At 31.9% G+C, this 16,970-nt stretch overlaps 1 protein-coding gene across 1 annotated transcript; it reads left to right on the top strand.

Annotated features, from left to right (window-relative positions):
• The first annotated feature begins 1,973 nt into the window (after positions 1–1,973).
• On the top strand, positions 1,974–13,806 carry LOC134692547 (uncharacterized). The gene is made up of 11 exons (XM_063553004.1): positions 1,974–2,524; positions 3,955–4,032; positions 4,698–4,786; positions 6,482–6,568; positions 6,998–7,214; positions 7,966–8,214; positions 9,064–9,164; positions 9,547–10,093; positions 10,759–11,042; positions 11,850–12,045; positions 12,806–13,806. The coding sequence occupies exons 1-11, from the start codon at positions 2,098–2,100 to the stop codon at positions 13,804–13,806; spliced, it is 3,276 nt and encodes a 1,091-aa protein (XP_063409074.1). The 5' UTR covers positions 1,974–2,097.
• The last annotated feature ends 3,164 nt before the right edge of the window (positions 13,807–16,970 follow it).

The following is a 16,970-nucleotide window of genomic DNA, read 5'->3' as shown; positions in this document are numbered from 1 at the left end:
AAAGCATGCATGAACGAAAAGCGGAATAAAAAAAACCTCAATGGTAGAAATCGTTAAAAGTTTACAATTGTTTAGTTCAAGTACAGCTTACAAATATTTTAAAAACAATCTAGAGCCAAACCGAATCGACCTTTTTGGTTGATTTTAGTATTATATTATAAAGTAACAACTAAAAGTGTAATAAATAAAATTTGTAATGAAAACAACAATGTTAAAATTGTTTCTGAATTTGTTTCACCCTCGACTCTCCTTAATAAGTTTTTGGCAATCATACTACTTTTTCGAGAAAAAAAAAGAAAGTAAGGTCCACTATTTTCATGTTCGTCATATATATTGTACTAAAGCAATCTATGATAATAATTTGTTCTTTGACAATTTATTACATTTATTGATGAGAGCAAGCGAATTCGAAATGCAACACATTTTTTCAGGAATGATATACATTTATTACCAAACAAGTCTTAAAGGTGTAAAGAAGTTAATGAATAATTTTTCATCCTCGACTATTGAAATTACTAAAAGCCTGTGAGTTGGAGTCCGAAGAAGGACATTTGAAATAGTAAGTGGTTGATTCATCTTAAATGCAGCAATACTTGCGTAAGTTTTCAGCCCAGTAGTCAACATTTCGGTGTTGACCTGAATATCAATAATGTATTCATTTTTATTTTTTATAAATTTCTTGTTTACAAATCATTCAATTTTACGAAAAACTAAGGATATTCTTATCCCAGGTATTGATTACCTAGTCCGTATATGGCACCACTTTTTGGAATTTTTGATTCCCAATGCTCTTCAACTTTGTATTTGTTTGGCTTTATAAATATTCTGATATGAGTGCCACTGATGAGTCTCATGTAAAGGAAACGCGCATCTGGCGTACTAAATTATAATCCTTGTACCTTTGACAACTATTCAATAACGAAACTTGTTGTTTATGTTTCCAACAATTTTTAGCGAGCGAGTCCATAGAACGTGAAGTGCCTTTATAAATAGAAAGACTTTTTGTGATGTTCTTCAAAAGACCGTAAGGTTTTTATTCTTCTAAAGCATATAATATTTAGACAGTATCAATAACTATAAAATAACAACCTTTGGTTATGGAAGATTATTAATTTAAATATACAAAATAATATTCGCGTTGCACATTTGTATTTATCACACTGCACAAAACAATTAAACTATTAGAATAAGTTAATTCACATTTCTGTTTCTAATACATAAAGGAGGAAAAGAGGAGCAGTTAAAACGGAAAAATTACAAATTATGCGTGTATTGAAAAGGTGTCATTCATTATAACATTTACTTCAAATAGTTCGTACGTGTTTACCTGATGAATAAGGTAATGTTTAAGTACCATTCCGTGTAAGAATCATGCAAATTGAAAAAAAAATGATTCACCCTATGTGACCAAATCACTTTATATTGTTATGCTTGCTTTGTTTTTGATTAAAATAAAAATATATCTAATGATAGTTGTTTATTCTTACAGTTTTGTGGTTCTAAATCTTAAATTAAAATGGGTATGACTGCTATTTTCGCCCTATCAAAGTAGTGTAAAAGTGTTGAATATAAGGACATATAACTCCTGTGAACAGGAGCTTATGTATACAGTTAATATTCGAATGAAAAATATCCGATCCATCCTACAATATATCAATTTTTCATATTTGTAGACTTCAACCGATTTCGCATGAATTCGATTTTTAAAACTGCCGTTTTCAAACACCATTCAAAGAAAGACAACTCTGGACAAACTATCATATTTTTCTAGAATGTGAAATGCGCTTAAAAAAATACCTGACGCTTCATACGTGATTTTTATATTATATATTTATAAAAATGAACAGCTGCAAACATAGAATAGACTTTATATTCGACTTTGGGTTTTATTTTCATTTTCATTTATTCAGCGCGAAGGTCATTTGTTTACATTTCGTCACTTCCGCTTATGCTTGACGATAAACCTCATACGATATAAAATAATGTAAGTCATGTTTCTGGTGTTTTCTGACCGTTGAAACCATGTAGAGTGTCAAGATTGGACGAGTTATAACCTTTTTTTATTGATATAAACGTTTTCGTTAATTGTTTTACACCATGGAGCCAACCGAGCCAGATTTACGTTGCAGTATTGGCACTTTTCATAGCAGTGATTGTGGACCTTACAGTCGATATCCACAAGAAAAAACAATCGTGAAACTGTTGTCATGCAGAAAAGACATTTCAAACCATCTAAGAACTCTTAAGTTGGCGGTTGGGGGAGTCGGTGGTCTAGCTATAAAATCCCCAGTTGATTTAGGTTCCGAGGCAGACCTACTGTGTCGCAGAGTGGGGTTGTTTACAACCAACTCGTTCCTTACTGTGTGTCCATTTCATCGGTACAAGCTAGGAATAGACTTTAGGCAGGTTAAAAAGTGCACCTACCCAGACCATACTGGAAAAGGGAAGATTTTCAGGGGAGTTTCATCAACTCATAGCCAGCATATTTTGGAAGAGTATGGAGTATTACTTCCTGTTGGAACTGGTTTGTATATTATATTATAATTTTATAAAGTGTGAATCCAGCAAGTACAAGCCCTTTATTTTTTTTTAGACTAAAGCCCCACCTACATTTTACATCTTACATGTACATAATAGAACATATGTATTTGTAGGGGAAGCACATGCATCATGCCCCCACTTGTATTTTACACTTTCAGTGTTGGATACAAATTGAGGTATATATTTGTACATGGTGTATGTGCGACCCTACATGTACATTGTATGAACTGATACCTTTATATTGCAAGTCCACAGTCTCTTAAAACAAATATTTGCAAATCTTGTCAAATGCATACAGACAAGGCGCCATGTTGAAGGCTGTACCTTGACCTACAGTATATAACGGTTTACTTTTATGAATTGTTACTTAGATGGAGAGTTGTCTCATTGGTACTTACATGTATACCACATCTTCCTATATCTCATACTTAGTACAATGTATATAAAAAAATACTTATTATCTATACATAAAATTAAGAATGGAAATTGGGAATGTGTCAAAGAGACAACAACCCGACCAAACAAAAAAACAACAACAGAGGGTCACCAACAGGTCTTCAATGTAGCGAGAAATTCCCGCACCCGGAAGCGTCCTTCAGCTGGCCCCTTAACAAGTATTACTAGTTCAGTGATAATGAACGCCATACTAATTTCCAAATTGTACACAAGAAACTAAAATTAAAATAAAACAAGACTAACAAAGGCCAGAGACTCCTAACATGGGACAGGCGCAAAAATGCAGCGGGATTAAACATGTTTGTGAGATCTCAACCCTCCCCCTATACCTCTAACCAATGTAGAAAAGTAAACACATAACAATACGTACATTAAAATTCAGTTCAAGAGAAGTCCGAGTCTGATGTCAGTAGATGTAACCAAAGAAAATAAACAAAAATGACAATAATACATAAATAACAACAGACTACTAGCATGTTTACTATACATGTAGCATGCTTACTATAAATTCTATATGTGCCTGTCCCAAGTTAGAAGCCTGGAATTTAGCGGTTGTCATTTGTTTTTAGTGATTATATTTGTTTTTCGTTCTTTTTTGTACATACATGTACAAGGCCATTAAATTAGTTTTCTTGCTTGAACATGTTCAATTGTTTTACATTGTAATTTTGGGGCCTTTAAAAGCTCACTATTTCAATAACCCGTTTTGTGCTATTTTAGCATGTTTACATTTTGAAAAAAAAGTTTAAAAATATATAGATGTATATATGTGTTCATATATGATTATTACTTGTACTTCATCATATTAATTCATATCAAAAGAATAGAAACAACAAAAGTCATATTGGTACACATGTACAATGATTATTATTGAAAGCTCACACTATTATTCATGAATTAGATCATTACCTATCAAATGACCAGTCAAATGTAATTTGAACATGTTTTATGTTTTAGGTGTATGTTATGAATGCTACTTAAAGTTGCCTAAGCAGGACTGTATGAATGAAGAAAATCTTCAAAGTTTCTCACAAGGTCAGTTATGAAACAAATATTGTTGTTTAGACTAAATTATTTCAGATTTATATATAAATATTTTATGTTTTGACACATTTTATAAGTACTAAGAATAGATGATATATATATATTTTATTTACTAAATTGGCATTTTTATGCCCAAATGATGAATATGAAAGGGGCACATACATGTATATACAGTTTAGACCTTGTCCTTTCGTACACCCGTCTGTATTGTCCCATTCTTGGTTAAGGTCAGTTTCTAGGATAGTAAATGATGTGTCATTGATAATAAGCAAGTGTATACTACAGGGTTCACTAATAGGTGGGTCATTTTGACTTATATTTCATGCATGAATGACTCTGGTTAAATTTTGGGTTTAAAAGGTTGATTTCTCTCATTTATTTACAGATACCAGACACTACAATGATTCTTGGTCAGAGGATGGGTCTTGGGGTGTACTGCATGGTTCAGTCACTATGAATAATGTAATTTTGACCTGCATTTCATTACTTTACTTTGATATTTATATAAATCATGAGTGATTGGGGCATATCATTGTCTTATAGGCACATTTTCTAGTTATGCTTATAGTTAAACCGGTATGCTTATAATTTTGTGTTGTGTAATGAGAGGTCATTTTAATTATCTAAATTAAAATTTTAAATTAAATCTTTTATAGAATTATCTGTAGCAGAATCTACAGAAGATGATGGCCAATTTTACAAATTTGGTAAACAGCATGTCTTAAAAAATGCAGTAACACTACAGGTAAATCTTTATAAGATATTAATGATGTTGGTATGAGTTGACCAAAAAAAGGAAAAAATTGAAAGCCTTTTTCAAAAATTTTACATTTTTGTCAAAGTGTCAAAGTAAATACTTTTGTCAAAATTTGATAAAAATTAAATGAGCAAAATTAATTTTATTGAAGGTGTTTAGTACGACCTTTATAATAAGATTTATATAGAGTCAGCATATTAGGTAAACACTTCTGCTGCTGTTTTTTCTATGCTGAATGAGCTTTTTCATAGACTGTATAACATTAAGGCACCACAATGGATAATTCTTAACTGTTCAGGTGTCTCTATGACCTAACGATATTGAGACTGGTTTAAGGTCAATGACCCATATAAAACTTCTGTTATGCTTATACTAGTGTATATATAATGTGTCACTGACTCAGACGTACTTATGAATATAATTATTTTCTGTGACTGTATCTTACATTAATTTGTAGGATCCTTTACTATAGATAATTTAGCTGATCTGTAACAATAACATCTTCATGCCTTATATATCATGTACTGTAGTACGCCGCTAGATTAAAACTGACGTGGAAAGGTAACATATGGCCACCGAAAGCTCTTTTTTTGAGAGCCCAGGTGGTCGTGTGGTCTAGCGGGACGACTGCAGTGCAGGCGATTTGGTGTCACGATATCACAGTAGCATGGGTTCGAATCCCGGCGAGGGAAGAACCAAAAATTTGCGAAAGCAAATTTACAGATCTAACATTGTTGGGTTGATGTTTAGACGAGTTGTATATACATTATGTACACAGCCATGTATCACCATCATTGATGGCGATCTGATGGATACATCTGTTGTAGGGTTGTCACTGACTCAGACGTACTTATGAATATAATTATTTTCTGTGACTGTATCTTACATTAATTTGTAGGATCCTTTACTATAGATAATTTAGCTGATCTGTAACAATAACATCTTCATGCCTTATATATCATGTACTGTAGTACGCCGCTAGATTAAAACTGACGTGGAAAGGTAACATATGGCCACCGAAAGCTCTTTTTTTGAGAGCCCAGGTGGTCGTGTGGTCTAGCGGGACGACTGCAGTGCAGGCGATTTGGTGTCACGATATCACAGTAGCATGGGTTCGAATCCCGGCGAGGGAAGAACCAAAAATTTGCGAAAGCAAATTTACAGATCTAACATTGTTGGGTTGATGTTTAGACGAGTTGTATATACATTATGTACACAGCCATGTATCACCATCATTGATGGCGATCTGATGGATACATCTGTTGTAGGGTTGTCACTGACTCAGACGTACTTATGAATATAATTATTTTCTGTGACTGTATCTTACATTAATTTGTAGGATCCTTTACTATAGATAATTTAGCTGATCTGTAACAATAACATCTTCATGCCTTATATATCATGTACTGTAGTACGCCGCTAGATTAAAACTGACGTGGAAAGGTAACATATGGCCACCGAAAGCTCTTTTTTTGAGAGCCCAGGTGGTCGTGTGGTCTAGCGGGACGACTGCAGTGCAGGCGATTTGGTGTCACGATATCACAGTAGCATGGGTTCGAATCCCGGCGAGGGAAGAACCAAAAATTTGCGAAAGCAAATTTACAGATCTAACATTGTTGGGTTGATGTTTAGACGAGTTATATATATATATATATATATATGTTTGTTTATTTCTTCTTTAAGCCTCGAGACAAAGGAGCAACATGTTTTGAAAACTCACAGTCATGTACTAATGATGCAGTGGTTGACTCCGACTTTCAAAGCATAAATGTAAGTATACATTTAAATGTATGAATAAATGCAATTAATTTGTCATGTGGAATAAGTTGTCCCATGCTTCATAAACACAACAAGATGAAATTAATGGATCTTTGAACATGTTGAAATATTGGAAATTGGACCAAATTAACACTTTTGTTAAATCATTTCCTAGCTGTGTAAATCTAGTAATAGTGGACATGTTATGTTGACATAAAATTATGACATTTGAGACATTCAGTATAATCACTATATTTGTAACATAAACTGTCAATTTCAGGCAGCAATCATTTGAATTTCTTTGGGGGGGGGTCTATGTTTTTTTTTCTGGACATATATTTTTTTTTTCCTTTGGATGAAAATCCAAATCTTTTTAGCAACAAGTCGAAAACATTTTTTATATTATGTTATTTTATATTTTAAATCTTTTTTTTTAAATAGACTTCAAGTTCTCAACCACTGTCACAAATATCGTCATGGAGTGAGGAAAACATTGATACAGTTCTGACTGATTTGAATGATGCCATAGATGTTTTAGGTCATGGACAAATCAGTCCAATAAAGTACAGAGTAAGACGTGATTTAGACTTGTTGCAGCCTTCTTCATTACGCACAGTCAAAAGAAAAGCAGGAGAAACTATAAATTTATTTCTAGATGGTGAGTAAATGTTCACCAGGCATGAAATGAAATGCGGTATTTATAAAAGGAATTGTTAATCCAAGCTCTATCCAAAAAGAAGGCCAATCAATAGACAAAAGACAAAATTTTGAACAAATAAGAAACTCAAGAATAAATAAGAAGTTGCATTCAGCATTGCAATTTTTAAGAAAGATGATAAACATGTACTCCAAATTAACTTGGGAAACCTCAGGTGCTCTGGAAGGGGAAGCTGGATCAGCTTTGTGCAAGACATCCCAGTGTAAAATTTAAGGATCACAACATAAAAATGGTTTGTGACCCATGTTAATTGAAACAATTTTTTATGAGCACATTATAACATATAGAATAAAGCTTTGTACATTGCAACAAGTGGATTTTCAGATTTCTCCAATCAGGCAAAATCAGGCAAACTCTGTTGAAAATTTGATCAGGTTACACAATATTGCAGAAAAACCCAATTCAGTTAGGAAAGAGTTAATAATCAGTGTTTGTTTTAAACCAAAGGGCTGAGTGATTGTTCATTTCCCCCAAAAAATGCAATCAGGTTATAATCGCAATATCAAACCTTGCATTTTGTAATTTTTTATATGACTTAACTTAAACAGGATTTTCTCAATATCCCAAAAATTAGAATAGCATTTTAGTCCAAAATGACAATTCACAATAATAAATGCATGCTACAATTTTTGAATTTATAGTATATATATAAGAAATTTATTAGTAATAACACTCTTATTTTTATTTTAAGCAATTGCACCTGGGCAAAGTACCAAATTATTAAAGATTCTACAAGAGCCAGACAGTAAGGATGACACTGGAAATTTACATGAAGTGGTATTAAATTTGTACATGGAGAGCTCAGACAGAAGCTTGAAAAAACAGTTATTGTCTATGATTGCACATTCCCATACAAAGTCAGAGTTAAAGCAGCTAATTCCAGGAGTGACAGTTCATGCTATTGATGAAGCTCGTAAACATGCAACCATGATTGGAGCAGGTGAGTTCAGTACAGCTTTTTTCCTAATGCATGTAGATAAAGACTTTGGTTAGCTTGCTTGCTTTGTTTGTCTATTGTACAATTATATTGGAAAAATGTTTGATTAAATTTAAATATTATATATACAGGTTTAACAATGTCATATATATTGTCTGGAGATTGATAAAGCTTGAATAAACAATTATACAAACAAAGCAATCAAGCCTACCAAAGTTTGACTCTGCAAGCATTGGGATAATAGCTGTAAGGCAACTTTAAAAATATGACTTCCAGATGAAAATTACAGCATAGAAAACAATAGCCATGTGTTAGTATTAAATTAACCATAGGTTTGGGCTTAACATGTTTGAAGGGCATCATATTAGAATAATTACATAAAATGTATGTATATTATAACACATTATTTTGCTTGGCTAACATCCTTTTTCTAGTCATTTTGAAAGTAACATTTATTTCAAGATGAATCATAATATATTCATGAGGACACAGGTTACCACAGTAAAGTGCACATGTAAATATAAAAAAAAAGATGGTTATCATGCTTTAAGTAGATATAGGAAGATGTGGTATGATTTTATTATTAAAATCCATGACCCATGACATGAAGACATCAACTCACTACATGGTATACCAAAAAATTATTTGCTCATGACACACACTCTCAGTATGCCTGCTCCATATGATATATCTTAGTTATTTTGTAACTGTTCATAGTGTTCATTTGATTTCTTCGAATCAAAATACTGTTGTACATAATAACTTCATATTTTAATTTATAAGCAATTGTAATAAATGCATAATTTCTTGTTTACTTGTGATATTTAATAAGGCAGTTTATTTTACACAAAGGAATGGGTGTGCCATCAAAAGAACCTGCAAAAAGACAGAAAATGGACAGAGAGAAGTTAGACCATGCCCTTGACTTCTTCTTTGATCCAACTTTTCACCAGGTAAGAACATCTTCATATAAAACCAATTAACGGAAAACATTTCTATGCTTATAGTTAACATTGTCAGACTGAGCTATTAATTGTCAGGTTTTATACTCTGATCATGCATGTGTAAGGGTATTTTTTCTATGATTTTGCCAATGACCTTTGGTCAATACATCCCATTGTTAGTTCTGCATTTGAATAGATTTATTTAACAGATACCAGACATGTTGAAGTATTCAAAGAGAGATAACTCTTAAACCAGTCGACAGGAGACTATAAAATGTTCTTATAATTAATGCAATTTAAACGGTGGCACTATGATTTGAGTGCCATGGTCAGAAATTACTATATTTTTGACATCAGATGACAGATTGTTAGAATATATTTTTATTTTCAGATAACAGCCTTTGGAACAAAAGAAATGAAGCTCAGCTCAGGAACACTGTTAACCATACCAAATGTAGTTAGGACTGCCTATCATTCAACACTGGTTGAAACATACCTGTCTTATTGTTCAGAAACAAGTTTTGATCCACTTTGTAACTCGTCATTATTTAAAATATTGAGTGAATGTCCAGCATCAAGGCGAACAAATCTTAAGGGTCTGGACAACATAGCTGCTGATGGTAATTCTGCATATGATACACTTATGGATGTAATTGGTGTTTTAGAGAATCAAAGTATAGGAAGAAGTAATGCCATACTGAAGGAGTGCAAAGAAAAGCTACAATCCAGTAAACTATACATAAAGACTGAATACAAGCTGCATCTAGAAAGAGAAAGTAGATGTCCAGATCATTGCATCAACTTTGGACTTAGTGACATAACAAACAGAAATTTGACAAACCAGTGCTGTAACCATGACCATGACATGACCTGTGACAGATGCAATGCTTTTGATGAAGCTATTTCCATGCTGAGATCCTTTGTTTTGGGAAATGATGGTATGCAATACTTTGTATAAAGCATTTTTTAAAGTGTCCAAATATATTTCTTTGACAACATTTTAAGTCATGAAAAAACCTAGTGGCTCAAGATTGGTAATACGATATTTAAAAATTACCATATGAACAGGAAATTATTTTAGAGCTCACCACTTAAATTTAAATTAAGCAGGAACTGCCTACTTACAAGCACCCAGTCTCTGGATGGTAAAAAAAAAAACCATGACAAATCTCGTCCAAGGGTAAAGCAAATAATGTTCTAAACCTAGTTTATAACTAAAAATGTGCAAGAAACACATACAAACAACAAAATATTGCCAACTCAAGAGAGAGGTGCTAAATGATGTTTTGTGTATGCTTTTTAACACACACACCCTCCGCCGTCCTCCCCTTTACACAAACACACATGTTTAAGGACAAGCATATGAATAAGATACAAACATGTAAGTATGGCAAAATACAATTCCTCTTATCGTTTAACCTGCCTGAAGAACAACAGATACAAATTAGAGGTAATTTATTTAGTGGACTTTGATCGCTACTTGTCAATGGATTATCAAGTTATATCTGTATTAATAAGTTTTTAGCAATATTTACAAAAAAATATGGAATGCAAAATTTTATAATTCATTGACTTGACAAACATTTTTTTATCATAATTGCAGATTTGTCTATAGAAAAACAGCGAGAGTTAGAGCACGATTTAAGCACTTCAGAAAGCGCAGTTTTTGATTGGAAATGCCACATAGTGAGATTGGTTGCCCAAGATTCTTGCAGAAAAGAGAAACTTCTAAACCTTAAGAATGGAGAAGTCATGGTTGTTATGGACTGGGCAATGAAATTCCTCCCTTTATTGTTCAGAGAAAAACAAAGTGATTGGTTTGGACAGAAGGGGCTGAATTGGCATGTAACTGTTTGTGTTTTTAAAGATTATGAAAATCAGCTTAAGGTAAGATTTTGTGTGACATATATTTATATTTCTATTTTTATTATACATCAGATTATAATGTAACCAGCTTAGTATGTGTCTATCACTTTGTGTTTACTTTATAAACAAAGGAAATTGTTACTCTCAACTACATCTCTTGTTTTTTTCTTTTTCTTCGATTCTATCTTAAGATGGGGATATTTTATTTTAAATTTAATTGTATATATAAAAACAATTATCCCTGGCTTAGTATATTTCTAGGATTTAGATAGGTTAAAGCACATCATTACAAAACCCATACCCCCTGGGTGTTGCTAACCCATATCCCTGGATGTTGCTACCTATTACATCGGGGAACTTCACGCGCGTGTTCCTTAGTTCCATGGTTGTTCCTAATGAAATATCTGTAGATTATCCATGATGTCTGTATAATTAGATACTTACTCCACTAAAGATTTTATGTTATTTTGTAAGGAATGTACACATTTTAGTAAATGCATCACTATGCTACCACATTGTTAATGAATTGGACTACTGACCTAGTTATGCAAATAACCCATGTTGATGTCACGCTGTAAAGTTCTGTGGATTTTGATCTTGATCTTATCATTAATGAACAAGCTCCAGAAATAAATTATGAAAGTATTAAAGAGAAAATCATTGCTTTGAATGACTGAGGTACTGTTTCGAAGTATGATTGGTTGGTCCTCCCTTGGGGAGATTGACCAGTACGAGAAACAGAAAAAGCCCATTTAAATTGTTACTGTTTTATAAATGCTTTTAAAATTACTGTATACAAAACATTAAATCATGTTACTTTGATTTCAGCATCGTACATATGTTCATGTTATGGATGGTGTTAAACAGGATTGGTACAGTGTAGCATGTATGCTGCAACATGTACTATTAGCTCTGAAAAAGCAACAACCTACTGTGACAACAGCATTTTTGAGAAGTGACAACGCAGGGTGTTACCACTGCAGTAATTTATGGCATGCTGTTCCAGCAATATCAGAAGAAACAGGTATGTTTATTATTACTTAGGTAGTGAGCAGGTCACTTACACACACTGAGTAACTAATAATACCCTGTGTGACTGTCTGTCAATGTACTTTGAAAGCCAAGCTTTGACAGATTGATGGATATTGGTGAATTTTTGCACTGTTGAAATACACTACATAAGGATGTGGATGACATAAGATATAGTATGCAGATAAGATATTAACAATGAAATAATAGAATATAAAAAAGCACACTCCTCTCAAACTGTAACAAGGATTTCTATGAAAACTTACTCAAAGCTAGTATCTTATACATTATTAAACTAAAAAGGATTTCAATGAAAATGTACTAAAAGCAATGTGCATAAATAAATATCACCTTGTTTGATAAGGTACAAGTTTTTTTTTTAAGGCTTATACAATGACTTTGACCATGGAATCAAATAATCATGAAAATAAACAGAGCATATCTGAATATGAAAATACAAAAAAAAACCAACAACAAACCATAAAGTCTAACCTTTTTAAAATATTTTTACCTTGAAAGAAACGCAATTTTTTATGGTACTTATAAATGATGTCAAATCAAGTATATATATGATTTCGAAAACAGAATACAATGCAAAACATCTCAGAATGAGAAGACTCAGGTACAAGAACACATATTTCTGGTTATAGGCATGGGTTTTAATGATATTCATCTACTGTCACTTTACTTTATTTGTACTCCTAAATTGCAAGGTAATTAATATATTAAGGTTTAAGTATAATTTTTTCTTATAGGTGTAAATATACAAAGGTACGACTTTAGCGAATCACAGGATGGCAAGTCATATTGTGATGCCAAAATAGCACACATGCGAGCAAAGCTAAGGAAATATGTAAGCAATGGGGGCAACATATCATGCTCTGCAGATATGAAGAAGGCTTTGGATGACGGAGAGGGTGTTCCAGGATGTCAAATTGCCCATGTTGACATTCCTCTACCAGTAGATCAATTGACGCTCCAGCGTAAAATAAAGGGAATTACCAAGATTTCAAACGTACAATTTGAAAACTGGTGCCAATTAAAATATTGGAAAAACTACAACATTGGTGAAGGTCAAACTTTGTCAATAACTCCAATTAATCTTGAGTCAACTTTAAATGTTTTGTCAGACTTTAAAGTACCTTGTAAAGATACTGGAAATATACTAGCTGCCCGAGAAAAACAACCCTCTGAGGAAAGTCAGTCTGATGTTAATCTGACTTGTCCGGAACACAACTGCAATGCAGTATTGCATTCATATTCAGAGCTTAATGACCACTGTTTTGTTGGTGACCATCACTACATGTCCACTTTTGATGGAATCAAAATGAAATGGCGTGACATATGTCTAGATATAGATACAACTTCGTCAAAAACAAAACACAGTACCCTTTCAGCCGGCACGAGTGAATTGTCCCTTGGATGGGCATTGAAAAAGGATAGAAAAAATCATCGTTTTTCAGAGAAGGTAAAAGTTTACCTGAAAGGTGTATTTGATGAGGGTGAAAGTAGTGGCAACAAAGCCAACCCAGTTAATGTTTCTCGGAACATGAGAGTTTGCCATGATGGGGATGGAATGAAAATGTTTACACCAAAAGAATACTTACAACCTAGTCAAATCACTTCCTATTTGTCAAGACTAGTAGTGCTGTCCAGAGCTCCAGCAACAGATGTAGTTGAAGACGATATTGACAGCACCATAGCTATAATTAATCAAGCTGAAGCATTGGAAGAACTTGTTAATATTTTTGTTTGAGAGTGTCTTGCTGTAAAATTTATAAGTTATTGCTTGCATATATAATTATGATTTTATTTAAGGAGCAACTGTAATAATTTTTCTTTCCATGGAGAAATAGCATAAAAAAGGTGGTGCACACTAGGCAGGTTATTTAAAGTGTGTCTCAAATTTTTTATGTTATTTCGAATAGAAAGAAAAAATATTACAGTCATTTCTTATAAGTTTAGTCTAAACCCGAGTAAACCATGCAAAAACCTTGATGTTGTCACAATGAAATAACAAAACTTCACAATAATTACTGATTTTACAGTACAGCTGTCTGCTGGTCAAATTTAAAATAATAATAGAATTATATTAAAAAGATTTATAATTCACGATTTCAAAATTTATTTTATTGTCAGATTGAAAGTAACAAGAATTGTATATGGTTACTCTGAATTAAAAGAACTTTGACATCAAAACAAAATAAAATGAAGAAATTGAGGTTGCAGCTTTTAAGATATAAGACATTTGAAAATGGTGAAAAAATAGTTTTCTCTAGGTTTTACCTTAAGTCCTGTATCATTGGGAACATTTTTGGCTTACACTTGGAAATTGAAATGATCTATTGAACAGACTTATAAATAGAAAAGTGAAGTTTTGTGTGAAAGATATTTTACACTTTTTGTATTTGGAGATTTAATGTTTTGAATAAAGTATTGAGCATAAAAAAAAGCAGTTCACACAAGTTTGGGTGTATTTGTGTATAACATAATAATTGAAACTTTTTATTCATTTTGCAATTTACATTCAAGTATTATATATACAAATACATAAATCTAATAACTCCATGCTACCTGAAGCATTCATATTATCTCAATCCTGATGTACTCAGAATAAAAACTGTTGGTTTGGATGTATTGATAGTTTGGCTGAATATTTAAATTTAAGTACTATTTTAAATTAAAAAAAAATAAAACTTTTTCTTTTCAACAAGATCAAGTACGATAAAATATGGAAAAATTATATATACATTTGATAAATGAGAAAAGCAGAAACATAAACAATTGTTTACAAAATTCATTATTAGTGCTCATAAATTGGAAATAGAAATTGGATGCTATAAGGAGCTTCAGGAACAAGAGAGAATGTGTCAATTGTGTAAAAGAGAGTTATAGAAGATTAAATACATTTTATATTATAGTGGCCAACTTTAAAAAATAAAAAAAGATCTAATTGTAGAACCTTAATTTGAAGTCAAATTTTATTTGGCATATGTAAGGTCAAGATAAATATGTTCATAGAAAACATAATCTAATTTTTGATTTAGACTGTTAAAAAAAAAACTATACTAACTCAAAATATGGCTGGTTAAAGGTTTTAATTAGTTGTCAATGCAAATACCTTGAAATAAATACAATAAATGTTATTCTTACTTTATATATTTCATTAAGTGTATAATAACAAAGAAGACTTGGTTGTTAGATATACATGTATGGTTGTGCCAAAAATTAGGTTACTGGTACTGGACATTTAGAAGATTATAAGTCCATTTATAGACTTTTAAAAAAGTGTTTGTTTTTTTCTTCATTTATTTTCATTATTTTAATCAATAAAATAAATGTTAACCATTTGTAATCATAATTTGTATTAATTATTCTGCTATTTATGGGTGTCATGATTGCATAATAAATATTTTCTTATTCTGTACATTTTATGATAACCTCAAAATACAGATTGTATGTATCATGTTTATATCTTTTTAAACTGAAGAGATGTATTTTGCTCAAATGTTTGTTGTTGTTCATGCCATGGAAGAATTTTGCCCAAAGCCCTGCTGTTTATATAAAATATAAACAATAGTCACAAAAAATCAAGGAAAAGATTTATTTATGAGGTTATAAGAAGAAGATCTTTAGCTATTTGCTAGTCAATTTTTTTCAAAACAATAAAATGCTTTAGGTCAGTTTGTGCATGGGGCTTTGATATATTTGATATATGCAATGTTTTGCTTTGGCAGTAATAGTCGATAGATACAGGAGTAAATAGTTTGAACAGGAGAACTACCAAGATCTGTATACTCTCTGATTTTCAAATCAATCGGATGAACTGATTTGATGTAATGAGCTCTGAAATATCAATTTTTATTAGATTTTGACAATATTTTTTAGAGTCTTAGTTTGGTCTGTATGCTACTATGGCATCTGAGGTTCTTAAAATACAAGCAAGTTTCAAGATTTGGTTTCTAGGAGTGTTGCCGTATAATTACAAATTGCCAATTTTCAACTTAATGTTATAGTTATCAGTATATCCATACATTCAACTCTTGTAAATCCTAAAATGAGACTTTTTCTAAAATGTAACAATATCATTTGTTTTCCATGGCAACCATGGGCAATATTTATTCTTAAGGTCAATATAGCACTATGACAAGAATTATATGATAAAATATACATAAAAAAATAATAAAGAACAATATATGTAAAAGGAACAATGGAAAAGGCTGTCTAAAACAGAATTCAAGAAAATTCAAAAAATCACAAAAATCATGAAATGGGGGGGGTAAAAAATGTTTTTTTACAAAAAATCTAAAGGAGTCTACAAATGTTTATTTTTGATATGTTTTGGACAAGGGTCTAATAAACAAATGTTTCTAAACAGATTTCAAATATCAGTCTGTTCATGGGAGATAAATGATATTGAAAATCGATTATTTTCAATTTTTCTTCTGGATGCAAAAATTGGTAATTTGGTTGCCATGGAAACATAATTTGAAGAACTGTTTCCCTCTCCTCATATACTTACATATTAAGAACATGTCTTTAACTTCAACATTATATTGTTATATATTTCAAGTTACTTCGAAATTAGGGTGAAAGAGATCAAGAAAATATGCCAAATTTCAGGTTTTTAGGGCGAAATAACTAGGTAATTTATGACAACACGGTAACCATGGCAACCGAATAGCAAAATAGTAATATTTTTTCATTTTTTTCACTTATTCCCTGAAAGGAAACAATAGAACCCCATGAGATCCAATTTTGCAACTACCAGTGAATCACCCTTTGCATGATTCTTACACGGAATGGTACTTAATTAGTAAGATATTTTATATGAATATTGCTATACGGAAGTGGTATTTAAACGGGAAGAAAACAAAGAACATCGCTTTACTTCACATAAATTTCTGACCTTGTATTGAA

This window comes from Mytilus trossulus, chromosome 12 (assembly GCF_036588685.1).
Source record: "Mytilus trossulus isolate FHL-02 chromosome 12, PNRI_Mtr1.1.1.hap1, whole genome shotgun sequence".
In the NCBI taxonomy this organism is placed as follows: Eukaryota; Metazoa; Mollusca; class Bivalvia; order Mytilida; family Mytilidae; genus Mytilus; species Mytilus trossulus.
The sequence above is the reverse complement of the archived record's forward strand: the minus strand, read 5'-3'. Positions and strand labels throughout refer to the sequence as shown.

Coding starts and splice junctions, on each gene's coding strand:
- LOC134692547 (XM_063553004.1), top strand. CDS start 2,098: ATGGAGCCAACCGAGCCAGATTTACGTTGCAGTATTGGCACTTTTCAT. Junction 6,569..6,997: donor CCGACTTTCAAAGCATAAAT/GTAAGTATACAT, acceptor TTTTTTAAATAG/ACTTCAAGTTCTCAACCACT. Junction 12,046..12,805: donor AGCAATATCAGAAGAAACAG/GTATGTTTATTA, acceptor TTTTTCTTATAG/GTGTAAATATACAAAGGTAC.